At 33.2% G+C, this 16,008-nt stretch overlaps 1 protein-coding gene across 2 annotated transcripts in view; it reads right to left on the bottom strand.

Annotated features, from left to right (window-relative positions):
• Positions 1 to 16,008, bottom strand: part of LOC149423002 (uncharacterized) — a 189,491-nt gene that overhangs the window by 18,573 nt on the left and 154,910 nt on the right. For both annotated transcript variants that reach the window (XM_089632418.1, XM_089632419.1), the window contains exons 4-5: positions 4,951 to 4,999; positions 1,515 to 1,604 (exon numbers count right to left, since the gene is read on the bottom strand). In XM_089632418.1, the coding sequence (XP_089488544.1) occupies positions 1,515 to 1,604; positions 4,951 to 4,999 (139 nt within the window). The remainder of the gene's footprint in view (positions 1 to 1,514; positions 1,605 to 4,950; positions 5,000 to 16,008) is intronic.

Genomic DNA, 16,008 nt, shown 5'->3' with positions numbered 1-16,008 from the left:
TTGACAGAAATGTGAGGATATTCTTTTTTAACGTAAATCCAGAAAACATCTAATTGATATTCGGAGAAGTGAAGTTTTAATGTCATGTCATTATTTAAATCTGTAAATTCCACTCGAATTTGCAGAGGCAGTGCTTCCGTAGAATTTATTGCATTGGTTGCAAAAGGATTTCGAATCCAATCGTATTGTTCCGTATTAATGGAATAAAAATACTGACCTAATTTCTGCTGAAGCATACTTAAATGTTGTTGGGTCAGATCCACAGTTAATTGTTTGTTTTCAATTGTACTATGGTTGATCCTTTGGTACATTTCCAAACATCCTTTTTGCAACTCTTTCTGCCAAAATTCGTTATTAAGTTCATTCAAATGCTCGAATATATCAGCCATGTATGCAAGTTTGGCTATCCAGTAATTATCATCGAGGTGCTGATATAGTTTGGGCATATTTTGATTTAAAAGAAACTAACACATCCGTGACGAAGCTAAAACAATCTAGCCAAAACTTTGCCTCGGGGTAGCCAACGAATTTCAGTATAAAACAATAAGGATTCATATTCGGCTCCCATTTCTGCACAGAGTATTCCAAAGATTCGCGAGTTTAGGGCTCTTGATTTTATGTTTACGATTTTAATGCATTCATTCATCGTGTTCAAAAGTTCCCCCGGTAAATTTTTGATCATTAATGCTTCTCGATGTATGCAGCAGTGTGTAAATTGTAACTTTGGATTTTTTTGTTTTACACAAGAGACCCTTTTTACTACCCGTCATTGCCGCAGCGCCATCCGTGCAAACAGCAATGCAATTGCTCCATTTAATATTATATATTTTGAAGAAATCATCGGTTACTTGAAAAAATTCTTCACCGGTAGTTCGCTCTGGAACCTCCTTACAAAATAAATAATTTTCTTTAATAAAGTCCTCGTCAACGAAAAGTACAATAGCTATCAACTGTGCTTTATTTTTTAATATCGGTTGTTTCGTTGATCTGAAGTGCAAATTTTTCAGCCAATAACAGTTTTCTAATCAGTGTTTCTAATATATTGTGAATACGTCTTTTAACAGTATCTGCAGACAATGAAACATAGACAATATTATGAAAAATATTTTGTTATTGTATATTAAATACACAAAGAAATATTGTAAAATGTCAAATACATTGAATTTGACCGCGGCACACCTGTGTCCGGCTCACGGCACACCAGTGTGCCACGGCACACCGGTTGCGGAGCACTGATTTAAAGTATACGGGGATGATAATTCTTATATTTACCGAAAAATAAATATTACTGCGCGGTATCCTTTGTTTAAGCAAAACATACAATTATTTTGCATTTTCTTTCGAGAAGCCAAAGGTAACTTCCTCCTTTATTTTCAAAAGTCTAGAAACTGGTGAAAGCGGAAATTTTTTTTGCCTCATTTCGTTCGCTAAATGAGAATCTCAACGTACAAAAATGTAATTTTCAGGTTGGTAGTAAAAAAGTACAGACATTTAATGAACTGAATGCAACTTACCGTACTCACGTAAATCATGACGTTCATTTACGTTTCCATTTTGATTTGTGATGCTTGTGGATTGGCTTTTGCTTATCTGCACAGATTGACCTGAAATAGTTAAAAAAAATGACAATGACATGTAAATCCATATTAATCGTATACTGTGTTTTAGGGAACAATCACCTTTGAAGGCTTAAGGAAACTATTCTTAGTCATGTTTAACCCTCCGATGGGCAATGTACTTTAACGCCTTTGGAAGGGCAATGTGGCCTGGTCAGGCCATATAAGAGATGTGCGCTCAAACTAGTTTTATATAACGTCAGGTGTGCAAATAGTGTGTATGAACGTGCCAATATATTGTATGTAGGTTTTAGATGTGTAGGTATATACTTAAAAGGTATCGCAGTGTATTGTTCGGTCGGTATAGCGAAACTTGTCTTTAATATAAATTTACCACTGATCGGGTAGATGGTATCCGAATCGTTGACCCACCTTGACCTTGATACCATAAACGATGGCCTATCTAGACCATGTGGTACAGAAGTTTTTTTTTTTTTAAATTTATACCAACTAAACGCAAACGCATTGACAATAGCACCATTCGACGCAGCTCGCGAACTTGAATAGTATTGATACCGCTTGCCAAAAAATCAACGTACAAAAATGAAAATGGCCTGGCCAGGCCACATTGCCCACCGGAGGTTAAGTACTTCTGCTTGTAGTAGGTACCTACACCATGGTTAAAAAAAGTTTTCTTGTATGGTTTGTCTTAACAACGCGGTTAGCACAAAACAAACTATGCACATATATATCTAGGTATATGGACAATGGTAGAACGTGGGTATAATATTGCTATATGGCGTACTTCTAACTGAGAGTTTAGTTTATTTAGGTTAACATGATCTCGTAAAAAACCGTTAGTTTCGGAAAGGGTTCGAATTATGATAGGTCAATGCTTCCGTTATCAAGTTATTAGGTTCACTGACTATTGCCATTATATGATAATTAATCCATTCATTCGAAAGGGGACCGATGTTAACTTCTGTTTAAATTGTGGTATTCAACAATTCGTTTGAAGTAGGTACTCCTAAATTATTGTTATTGAATTCTGTTGAATTGCGGTGGTTGAACTATGATTGTTCGTTAGTATCTACCTTAAACCAAAAACAAGATAAAATAATAACAGTATACATTTTTCTTTTTGTTTTTTAAAGTATTGATTTATTTGTTTATTATACTATATTATATTAAGGAAGAAATTAATTAACAAAATACATAAACTTTGTTTTTCCAACTAGGATATTGCCGTTTTAGGACAGTTAAATTGACTAGTTTATAATGTTACATTATCGGTACATAGCTGATAACACTCCCAAAATTTAGATGTACACCACAAGAGAAGGCAACATTAATCACAAATACAACGATGGTTAAAAGTACACTTATTGTATGTCCACTTTTAGTCAAGTTTAATGCCTTGGTTTAAGGCGATGCCAAACGTAGTATGCAAAATCATGTGTTTTTGGTTTGTAAATTTGGTCGCCTAGAAATGTTTCAGATGATTTAATTAAATACTGCGAGTAGAATACATCTTTGGATGGCCTTTGAAATAATCAAGTATTATAAATCTTTTTATAAGCCCAGAAAAAATAATGAATAAGGCCTATGAAAACTACTTTAAAGTTCAAAATCCCCTACTTAAGAACCCATTTTCGGTTATGATTTTATTGTATAAAGTGGCAAATTAAGTTATTTATAAAATGATCGAAAAAAAATTAAATATTTATGCCTGAACATCCACAAAATAAAATAAAATGCACTTTTTGGCCATGTTTTTTTTTTGCATAAATCAAAACAGGCAGATGGTGTTAAGCGGGAATTTAAACCTTATCGCCATCTACGTAAGGGTTGCTATTGATAGCGGCTCAATTTAAAATATTACACGACGTAGTGCATCGCCTTAAGTAGTGTCCAATAATATAATACTAAAACGAGTGAAGATCGTTTTCATTACCCTCCATACTAATATTTGACTCCACACATAATATAACATGTCGGCTCATTTCTCGACAAAACCACATTACGTGAATACGGTGTTTTATTTTCCATAAAGTCTTTTGGGATTAAGAATAACCTTATACGGATATTCCGACATAATGCGGCGGAACCCTTTAGGACTGTACCGTACTAATGTGTCTGGAGCCTTACTTGCTTGTTTCCACCCTAATGAATGTCGATGGGAAAATCTTGTTTCCATATTCGGGTCAGACAGGTTTCCGAAAAAGATTTCCTCAATATTTCGGGTAATTATTTTTTGTACATGAGATCATTATTTCGGTATTGCAGCTTTGTTATTTTATATTACGATTGAAAGAACTATAAAGGTTCACATAAACACATTATTTTAGAATGATTAAATAACTACAACCATTTACCATACATTAATGGTAGATTATTAGTTGTGTAAAATTGAAATAAATTTATTAGTAAGTATGTATATTCAGTCGTTCGTAAATGTTATAATGACAGACCATTTATTTCAAATGTCACTGTAACTTTCCCCAATCCCATCAACACCCGGCAAGCAAATACGCGTGTTATATAACTTTCAACTGACAACATTATTGTGTCAAAAACAATTTGGAAGCGGGTTTTAAAGGTGTAAATTATGTCGGTACTTTGCACACATTTTGGTGACTGGAAGTAGCAGTTTCAACAAACAATTCTCAAAGAGGTTTACAAAAGGAGTGGATATAGGTATGTGTAAATAATTTTAATAACGTAGAGAACATGGATCTTCTAGTACCATTACGTAGCGCTCTAAAGAAACTACTCCGAATAATAAATGTGAACATTTTGAAAAAATCTTAACCTTTTATATAATACGTCCAAATCAATGGTTTTTAGATGTAAAAACGAACATATGCTAACGCACCCTAAGTATGTCTAGAAGGAAGTAAAATGGATGCTAGTCGTAGCGTAAAATACCTGGGACATAGTATCAAAGACATCGAAACAAACAAATACAAAAAAATGGAAACACAATGAAAAGCGATATCCCTTAGAGCGGGTATGCCGTCAAGGCGTTTTGACTTTTGCAGTACAAACTATTGAACGAATTCTGCACATCGCTGTGTACATTAGATCTGTGGGTAGATTACGTTGCATCTCAGTGGCATATGCTACAAGTCGCTTATAATAATGCTTATCGTCAACTAATCCTCCTACCAAGATACTGAGACTTACCATTATTTGCAAACATTTATTTTATACCATTTTTCACTTCGTTTCTGTTTTTATTCTATTAAATGTATATATAGTAAAATTATTTTGTCTATTTTTGTATTATTTAGAAATGTAGAATGTATTGTAATGCATAACCCTTGCATTCATTCTGGAATAAACTATTATTATTATTTGAAACATGTAGGATAAGGTTTGGAAAAGGTTTTACCTTTGATCGTTGGCTGCTTCAGGTTTTCCAATTCCAGTACTTCAGCATCCTGTAAAAATAATAACATTCCGGTTATTTATCCTGTCAAATAATCTTGAGCAGATTCGTCTATCTATATAATGAAAAGTGAACTGATATGTGGTAGCATTGCAGAGTTGATGAAAGATTACATTATTGTATCACAATAGTTACATGGAAGCTTTTATGGGTGTAGTTACCCAACCGAGCAATCCCTTCAGATCTGGTGTGAATATTTTTCACCCCAAGGCGTATTTTTCGGGCTTCTCGATGGCAAATATGATGTAATTTGATGAACCCAATAAGAGTTCAATCTGATTTTGTGAACGAAATCATAAATTCACTTCGTCTCCCCATTATTACATCTATATTCGTATTTTATGACTACGTATTAGGAATAACAATATTTTTAGATGCCAGTTTTTATTTTTCATATCATATTTTAATACATTAATTGGGGAGTAAACAGAAAACCTTCGCCAAAAAATAGAATGAGATTCGTAAGTACCTATAATCTACGATTGTCCTTAAGTGATTACGTTAAAATCTTCCTTCTCACACGTTTTGTATGAAACGAAAAAAAGACTACTAAAAAAATACTAGAATGATGACGTCACATACGACCTCTCTCTGTGACTACTATACGTCAATTTCAACATCATGAAAAGAGTTAAATCTAATTCTAAAGTTAATTGTAAAAAAATATTTTTTGTCTATTATCATCATAAGTGTTTTCAAAATTTACAGGATCTTACATTTGATCACCTTCCTCGAGGCTTTATTTGTAGTTAAAGAACGCTTTTTAAAATCTTTATTGACTCACATACTATGGTATGTTGTATTTAAAAACCCCCGGAAAAAGCAGCGAATTAATAATGAAAAATGCAAAAATATGTGTAAAAGGCAGTTCCTTTAATCGTCCATTAAAAATTCGCAAACAAAGCATAATACAATTCTCTGAAAACAATCACCGGCAGAGAAGACTAATACGTTTTATTTTCAATTATATTCTCACTTAAAATACATGTAAAAGTAAACTGAGCTTCCGCCATGCTTTGATTTTCTCGCGCCCGTAGTGATGAGTTTTGAGGACAGTTTTCCGCGAAAATTGTGATGAGCAATTCTGTGACTTATTATACTGTACTTTGACGGCAAAATTCAACGCCAAAGTCTCGAGTTTGATTAAGAATTTAAACAAAACCTCGTTACAAAAACAAAGTAAACAAATAAAACTTTCAGATAGTTACATAATCCGGATTATAAGTTTTGTATTTCAATTTATTTTCTACTTTAATCGTTTGTTAGTTTGGAATTTTTGATGGGAAGATTATTTTGTCTGCAAAACTAACGTCTGTATAATACTCGTAAATAATGAGACTTCATCCGAAATCCTCAACACGGGAGATCATAGATAGGATTTCATTATTCTCAAACAGATACAAAAAGAAAGATAATCCAACATTTATATATTATCAGTACTTATTATTATGACCGGTCAGTGGTTGAGTGGGCATAGCGCTTGGGTCTCACCGGAGCGTCGCGTGTTCGATTCCTCGGCTGGCTAAGTCCTCCATCACAACACAAGCAACATTTTCGGCTTTCTGTGGTGGTAGTAGGAGATTTTCAAACATTGTTGGGTTATTCGTAACCTGGGAATGTTTGTCTTTCTTTTTTTAATTTAAAAAAAAAAAAAAAATGGAAGATTGGAGACGAATTCAGATTTAGAGGAGATGAGATGTTGAATGGAGGGGAGGAAATTTTAGATAAGGCTTGATAGAAGAGAGGATATTTTTTTATAGATGGACAACGAAAAAATATATGATTTAAAGTTTCGAATTCTAGAACGCAGAATGTACAATCTGAGGAGTCAATCATGTGAATTTTGAAAAAAAAGAGAAAGAACGGAACAATGTTCAATCCTCATTCGAATAAGTGAAGAAATTTATTTTTTGTAGAAATATGGGAATTGTTGAAACCACGGTTTTGATAGGATAGTCCTTTGTATTGAAGCACAGCAGACTCCCTTGGATTAACTTGCAATGTGCCAATACTCTGACGAAATATTTCGGGATCTATCTTTGAGGATGTAAAAAATGTCGGATAGGAGAATGTGGTTTACGAGGATAGCAATCAGTTGGATGCTCCTTGTTTTGTCAAGGAATCTATCTAAGGTGATTATTTGAGAACTCCAATCTTAATGGAGTTCTCAAATAATCATCCCAATCCTAAAATCGAACAAATCACTTAATTATGGATCCAACTACACGCCTATCAGACTCAGTAAACTTTATGAAAAATTAATAAAAAACCGGTTAGAATTTTATGTTAAGATCAAACAGCTTCTCTCGCCAGTCTGGAAGATTTTATTTAAGATGCTTAAGAAGTGGTTTAGAACTATCATTACTATTTTTGATTAAGCCGTAAGGTATACCATCTGTACCTGGAGATGAGTCCTTGACTGTTGATAAACATTTTTTTTAGCTCATGTAGAGAGAATGGAGAATCTAGCCAATGATTAGACATACGTACAGAATAGGTGCAATTTTGTCCAAGAAATCATCAATCCATTTAGAATGAAACACTCGGTGAGATGTTGAACTGAAGGAGGATCGAAATCTTAGAATCATAGACCAAACTTCCGAAATTGGACTGTTTGGAGATACTGTACTGCAGAAGTTGCACCACCTGGATCTTTTTTTGACGTCATTGGATTCATGGCATTGGATTCGGAGTTTTTGTACTAAAGATAATTCTCCATAGTCATATTGTAACGGTAGGAAAGAGGGCTGGCTTTCAGAATTCTTACTACCTTGGAACATTCCTCATCCCACCAGGGAGTTGGAGGAAGTTTTTCCAGAGGTTTAGTTTTAGGGGGAGGATTTGATTAATTTATTGCAGTTATGAGCATTGATTGAGTCATTATAGTCATCTTTGACGGATAATATATCGGTGGCGGGTAAATTTAGTAGAAACTTATCCATATTCGAATTAAATTCGTCCCATTTGGTGTGTTTTGTTTTAATCTTAGTCGAAATATGGGACTTGTCTGATTGGAAAGAAGTTTGATAAGTGATTGTGATCGGGAAACGATCACTGATGGAAATGATCAAATTATCCCAAGGGTCGGGGGACACCACCCACGAGAGAGAGCGGCCAAACTAGTAGGGCATATGGAGAGATCCACTGCACTGGGGTTTATGTTGGGACTTGAGATTCTGCCAGGAGATCCTTCATTCGAAATGAAAAGGTTGGTTTCATCTAGGAAATTCATCACACTTCGACTATCTCGGTCAGAGAAAGCAGAACCCCTAACTGGAGAATGGGTATTAAAATCGGCTAATATAAAGAAAAGAGGGCTTAGTTGACGAACAATTTGCAACCAAGTTTGTTTAATTAAGTGAGCTGTAGGGGGGAAACTAGACTGAAATAAAGGAGGAGTCCATTATTTTAGCTGTAACAATTTTAAGATCAGCATTGGGGAGTTTGATGTTATTTATTGGAAACAATGATAGAGGTTGTTTAATTAAAAAGGCAGCACCGCCGCCCATACCATCCAGGCATCATCGCGGAAACTTTGGTACCCTCCCACATTAAAGTAGGAGGATGGAGTAAACCATATCTCCGAGATAGCAGCCACATAGGTTAAGGAGGTTAGAATTTTTAGAAATAGCACTTAGGCTATTCTACTGAACTATTCAGACATCTTGTTGAGTCATTTTGAATAAATTATTATAGTGTAGATATAATAAAAGCAGCGTTGGATGGTATATTAGTTTGAGAAGAAATTAGGTCAGTTAGAAGCATTATAAAGGTTTCGATAAATGGAGAATTGTCTTGGGAGAGTTTTTCAGAAAGGTTGTGAGTGTTCATTAAGGACGGATTATAATTGTTTGCGCACCCATTTGTGGCATTTGAAAGAGATGAACCATTGAGGTTCTCAAGTAGTGAGTTGTGTTGTTGCTGATTGTATCGAGGAGACAGTTTAGAGATAGGGTTTTTGAACGTAAACTTAGTTGAACCAGAAGAAGTTGTTGTTGAGGAAAGGAGAGGGTTGAATGAATATTTTCTGCATAAAGCATCAGAAAATGATTATTTAACAGGCGGGAATAGTTTAGAAGCTTGCAGAAAATACAAGTTCTTCGAGACCATAGATAATTTAATATTTTTTTGGCAAGATTGTTCTGGGCAAGAAGAGTTGATGGCGGAATGAGACCCCGATCAGTTGAAACATTTACGTGGGGAGAAAGAAGGAAATTGGTCAGCTGGGTAGTTTTCTCCACATTTAAAACATCTGGGCGTGGACCTGCATGCAGCTTTGGTATGACCAAAACGGCAGCAATTGAAACATTGAGTGGTGGGATAAGTGTAGATTTCAACCAGTTATGAGTTGAAGAATAAGTATATATGACAGGGAAGAGATTCTCCTTCAAAGGTGATGACGACAGATTTGGAGGGTTTCCAGGAAACTTTGCCCTCAGGGGAGTCTTTGTAATTTAGCCTCCTGGCTTTTATGGGATTGCCAATATGTTGAGGGGTTGAAGGAGAATGGTCGAGATACCTCTGGCCAGGCCCATGCAAGTAACAGTAAAAGTAGGAATGAAAGCCTTGAATTTAGAATTTGAAGATATGAATATGTTTTTAATGAAGCTGTTGGCGGCTGACCCCGAAGGAAATTGAATTGAAAGAATTCTACGGAGATTCGGAATCGACATTCACATGCATTAACGATTATCGGTTACGCATCATCCTTATATACCTGCCTGTTCAAAATACAAGCACATCATACACCTCATTGGTTGTTCCAAATCACGCTCTACCATAGTCGTTGATAATTAATTAACTAATAAGTACAATTAGCTTATTCATAAAGCAGGAATTATACTCGCTAGCGGCATTGCATAAGATTCGATTTATTTTAATTACTGAATGTAGATTATCTGGGTTCAGCACAATTACCTAGTCATCTTGTGTAACAATTTAATTACCAATCAATCTAATCACAAACAGTTAGCCGCCTTCTCATATACGGTATACCTAGTTACCGGGTATACCTTAGCAATAGCTAATATTGTAGTATTCCACAGATCAATAAATCCAGTTCGGCATATTTGTTAAGAAAACTAGTTATGACCGTGATCGATGTGACGAAATACACCGACAATTAATGGTTTTACTCGTTACAACCGGTTTTTCTTAGGTTATTTAAATTAACTCTAAATGAAAGGAATGAATGTTATAAGTTATAACAAAATTTTACTGGCAAAGTACACGGAGAGAAATGAGTATTGCTAATTATTTTATTTTAAATTACTTAAAATTATTAGTAATCGAGTTAAAAACGGGATCACAGGCCATTAACAAGTTTCCTGATAAAATTTTAGTACATTTAGAATATGTTATCACGATGTCGGAATACGTGTTCCAACACGAAATGTACTTAAAGTTAATCAGGAAACATGTTAATTCATTCGTTAAACGCTGTATTCCCGTTTTCAACCGGATTTCCAATAATTTGAAGATTTTTTTTTTTAAATTAGCAATACTCATTTTTCACGGTGTAGACTTGTCAGAACTATTTTTTTATTTGAATGGCGGAATATTTAATGAAATCAGACAGGTTAAATTTGCTCTAAGATGTATTCTATTATTTTTCCAATTTTTATTCGTCAGAGGACATTGACATATTTTTTAGACATCTGAATGAATACGCAGGTTTGTCTGATCAAATGAATGTATTCTGTAGAATTTTTTTGAACGCCTGTAACCATTTTACAAATCCCTTGTATTCAATCGACATTAAATTTAAGTTTATTGGGCGTTTGAATCTGAGTAATCGTATTTACCTATGAAGAATTTTAATTTTATGAATTAATTGAATTTCGTTTCAGCTAAAGTTCTTCTCCAAAATTCATCTTACGTCTCTTTAGATACGTACTTGTCGGTTTGTGATTCAATCAAGTTATGTAAATTTGTGAACGTTCTTCCGTACTACTCTTTGCTGGTAATATAATGTCGTATTAAGGCGACATAGACTAATAACGGGGGTATACTCGACGCTCACATTTTAATTATTTCTTTTTAACTTTTTACTAAAATCCCAAATGTTTCTAAATGGATCCTTATGGATACGGTTATTTATGTTAAGGATTAATAAAAACAGGACCTTACCATTTTCTAGACGATGAATTAGTAACTTGGTCCTTCTTGAAAAATTTGAGTTTTTAGTAATACGTTCATCAAAAATAATTAAAATAAGCCCCACAGAAAGATCGATTTTCTAGGCCTGCTAGGACAAAGTCGACTGAGTCGTGCGCCGAATATTGTTTTTACACGACTTCATTACATATGTCATTAATATTCCCACTTTATTTTAGAAATTTGATAGGGCAAATTCAACTGCAGGTCTATCCAATACACCAGGTCCGCGTGTCGCATATTTTTGTGCACGGCTGCTTCACTTACGTCGTTAAGATTCTGGCTTTATTTTAGGATACTGTAAACCATACTGTGTTTATTCTTTATCGAAACAACAATATTATATTCCAAACTAAAAGAGTCGAGAATATTTATATAAAAGATGCGGATAAGAATTTTTATTTACTGGCGCGAGGAATGCGAAACAATAACTTTACTCATTAACTCTTGTATGTCTAGAACTGTATAATACTCGCAATGCACTACGCTAATTAAAAAACGTTGGTTGGTGGAAAGAAAGAAAATAATAAGGTCGCTACTCCGGCTTTTATAATAAAAAAATTCAATTACCCTTAAAACGCAAATGTTCAAAATAAAACGCCTAATTGTAAAGGCGCCAATTTCACCCAGAATCCAATTTAATACATCAAAGCGACAGTGAATGCAATTTCCAGAGCAAGTGGGAAAGCTTGATGACATGAATATTGGGTATTGACTCGTGGAATGCCCTAATTATATGCTGCTATGATTAAGTTAGTTGGTGCAAAATATCTGTTTCAAGCCCACACCGTGATTGTGCTTGTGATCAAAACAAGGATCAATGGAAATAAAATGACCTTTTATATTTTCTCTAATACCCAAATTTATAAGATATATTATGAAGACAAACACCCCACCTTCTAAATATACTGTAAACACGAGTATATCTATACAACTGACATGACGGGCTGAACTTTTGTTAAGTAGGAAAAAATTAAATAGCTCCGTTGGATAAGTTTTCATAGAATTTGTTGGCAAATCACTACGAAGTAATGCAAAATCGTATGGTTTTTATTTGAAAAATTTGATCGAAAAAATTAGAAATATTTTAGATTATTTTATTAAATACACATCTTGGCCTTTGAAATAATTGCTCATTTTACCAGTCTTCTTTTAAGAAGAAAAAAATGAAATATCAGGCCTTTAAAAACTGCTTTAAAGTTCGAAAACTTCTATTTATGAACACCTTTTCTGTTATGGTTTTATTGAATAATGTGGCAAATTATTATAAAATTATTGTAAAACATTTGAATATTTGTGCCCAAGCACAAAACAAAATAAAACACATTTTTGGCGATGTTTTTTCTTGCATAAATCAAAACAGGCGGCTTGTGTTAAACGGTAATTCAAACCTTATTGCCATCTACATAAGGAGTGTTATTGTTAACGGACGTAGAGCATCGGTTACATTTAATTTTTAAAAAAAAAATACAGTGTGTGGCAAGCCTACGCACGACGGAAGTGAAACTTTTAGTATTCTTCTCTCTCTCTTTTCATTTCATATTATTAATATTCAGAATGCTGTACATTATAGTTTTAAAAAGCATACATTTATTTATAGGCGTGTTGTTAACAAATGAACGTTTAACTAGATTCCTAATATTGACATATTTATAAGTGGCATGTGATAAAAAAAAAATAAAAGTTATAAAAATATGGGATTCGAACCCGGGTCCTGCATAACGAGTGTCGAACGCTCTGCCTCTAGACCACAAGGAGAGGTATCTCGCGCGACGAGAACCGCGTATAACGTGTACTCATCAATTGACTTTTAACATGTAAATTTTCGTTTTCAAACACGGCAAATGAATAATATCACATAACGTCTCGTTAACGCTTTATGTAGGGTCGAATAGAAGATATATCGGCAGTGTGAAGTCATATCTGTCGTTTTTAAAAATATTTCCGTATATTTGTCCGTATATAAATTAATAATGGGTGTGTTTTTTACTAAAAAAACTTGTCGCGCACGTCTGCGAGAATAATTAGTCGCGTTATCGGCCTTGATTAGTAATTTTAATAATTCAAAATAAAAATAATTAATCAAAATACCGAACGACTCTACCGGCTCGATTTGTAAGCTATATTTCGACAAAAATATCATATTGGTACCGACCGTTAATTCTAGCCAATTACTCGAGTGAACACCTGCCGGTCTAGAGTCTCACTAAATGGATTTAGACATTTCGGGAGACTATCGGTAAAAATTAACAAATTTATGTAATTTTTAAAAAAATTATTAAAAAAAATGTAGATATTTTCTTATATGTATACCTGACAAAGTCGCAGCACGAGAGCATTTTATCACTTTTCCTCGTATTAAATCAAAATCACAAAAAGAAAAAAAAATTAGTTAAAGCGGGGATCGAATCTCGGTTCTTCGCGACGACAATCGGGCGCTCTGCCTCTAGACCGCGAAGCTGAGTTTGGAGAGTGACCTAAACTAGGTATATAATATTAGCTAGGCTCCTATAGCGAAATGATCCCCGTTTTTCGTGACGGTCATGAGTCGGTTTTACTCCGGTCCTCGAAAATGCATAACGCGCGTAAAGAAGTTTCACTTCAATATATATCCTGGGCATGACCAATTGCCAGTCTTCAGAGACACGTAGAGGTATTGCTCTGATTAAATATTTTTATCTTTTATTAAACAGTTACATATCTAACAATGAGATTCTGGCTCAATAAATTTCTTTGTACCAGAATCTCACTCTCGAGGATGTCGCCATAACCTCCTTTATTGTACAGCGAACCGCACGAATTTGTTCGTGAAATGTAATTGATCAAAAGATCGTTATGTTTTTCATGTCCTACAACGCACTCTTACAACGCAAGGTTTTTGTTACTGCAAATACATTGTATAAGCGGTACAATTATTAAAAAATCTGTTATTAAAAAAATTGAATTAAATAAATAAATCATTGAATAAAAAGATATTTATTTTTTTGTGTTTAATTCGTAGAACTCCATTTATTTATGTTTTTAATTTAATTAACACAAAATTTTATAATATATTATTAAGTTCTACAAGTATTTTTTGGTTTTTGTTATTGTTACAGCTGTTTCGACAGCAAAAACCAAAAAAAAAAACTTCCAGAACTTAAAAATTATATTATTAAATTTGATTTTAATTAAATTAGAAGAAAAAAGGAGTAAAAGATAAAGATATATACAATTTCATTCTTAAATTTTTAAGGCATTTGGTTATTCATAATTTTATGTATAAAAATTAACACATTATATAGAAGTCTCTTTTTTTATAGATATCCAAATACTAATAAATATAAACGAAACATGAAACAGTACAAGACTGATTAAAATTAAAAGATAACCGTCACAACTAGTGAATATCTCGGTTACAAACCAAATTTATTAGAAAATTCGTTTCCATTTAAAAAGATAGATTCCAAAAATAATGGAAAAATTAGTTGCAAGATTATTTGAAATATGAGCTCGATAAAACGGACCTTTAATAAATAGGTCCCAATGGTTAAGTTGGTTTAGACGCCTGTACCGGTAAGACAAGAGATCCTGGATTCGATTCCTGGTTGTGGCCGTTATCCTTTTTTTATTTTTCTGTGTCTTATTCTGTTTCATTTTCCGTTTAGCTTTATTAGTGTTTGGACATCTATAAAAAAGAGACTGCTTATGATGTGTTGATTTTTATACATAAAATTATGAATAACCAAATTCCTAAATATTTTAAGAATGAAATTTAATTTAGTAAAAATATTGATAATTATGATACCAGAAATGTTAATAGAATTAGATTACCGCATACGAGAAAAACAGAATCAAAGAATTGCTTAATGTATAAAGGATTAAAGATGTATGTAAAGAATTGCCTGAAAGTCTGAAGAATGACTGTATTAAAAAATGTTACGTTTACAACAAAAATATAATTTTATTAGTAAAAAAATGTAACCATGTAAATATTAGTTTATATGCGTGAAATTTTATATGAACGAATTCAATTAATATTAAAAAACTATTATATTTTTCTTCAATGATATATTACATTGACGGGTATAATCTTCAAAATAAGTTAAAAAGAAAAAGTTGTTAAAAAACCCTGCACTTACTCAAATTTAGTTTTCGCATTCTGCTGATTTAGTTCCAGAATCCACAAATATGTGCAAAGAACTTTTGAAAATATTGCATTAGTTTTAATGCAATATTTTCAAAAATGAAAAAAAAAATCATCCACTGAATATGTTTTATGAAAGATTATCTACATGATGCCATACTTTATTAATGTACAAACAATATTGATGACGTACGCGGAGCGCTTCAGATACCATTTTTTTATAAGTGGTTATCAATCATTCTATAATAAAAACTTTGTTGATTTACGTCGCCATACATCAAGGGTTAGGTTGATGTCCCATTATGTGTTTACTTCTATTACGAAAAATACCATTAAAGCTCATACCAACATTCTATATTATTACGTATAACTCCTCTTACATCAGATACCCAAAAAAACTAAAGATAAAAAATTCTCGCCATCGATTTTATTTATCACTTTGTTTGCTTTTCTATTATCTCAATAGTTCTGCAATTCGGAAAATGTTCAGGCTATTATTTGTGTTAGGCATCCTTATCCCTTAAATTAGTATTCGACCTTTCCTTCTCAAGAATTTGCGATATAAGCAATAAGCAATAACACAATATTAGTAAGCGGCGTTCGTTGATAGTAATTCGCGTTATTTTTACAGCTGATATATTATGTTTTATTAAAAAATATAATGTTTCTGTTTGTCAGAAGTAAGCATAATATTTGATTTTATTAAGAAATCCAAGTTT

Source organism: Hesperophylax consimilis, chromosome 6, assembly GCF_061612785.1.
Source record: "Hesperophylax consimilis isolate HC1 chromosome 6, BYU_Hcon_1.0, whole genome shotgun sequence".
NCBI lineage: Eukaryota > Metazoa > Arthropoda > Insecta > Trichoptera > Limnephilidae > Hesperophylax > Hesperophylax consimilis.
The sequence above is the reverse complement of the archived record's forward strand: the minus strand, read 5'-3'. Positions and strand labels throughout refer to the sequence as shown.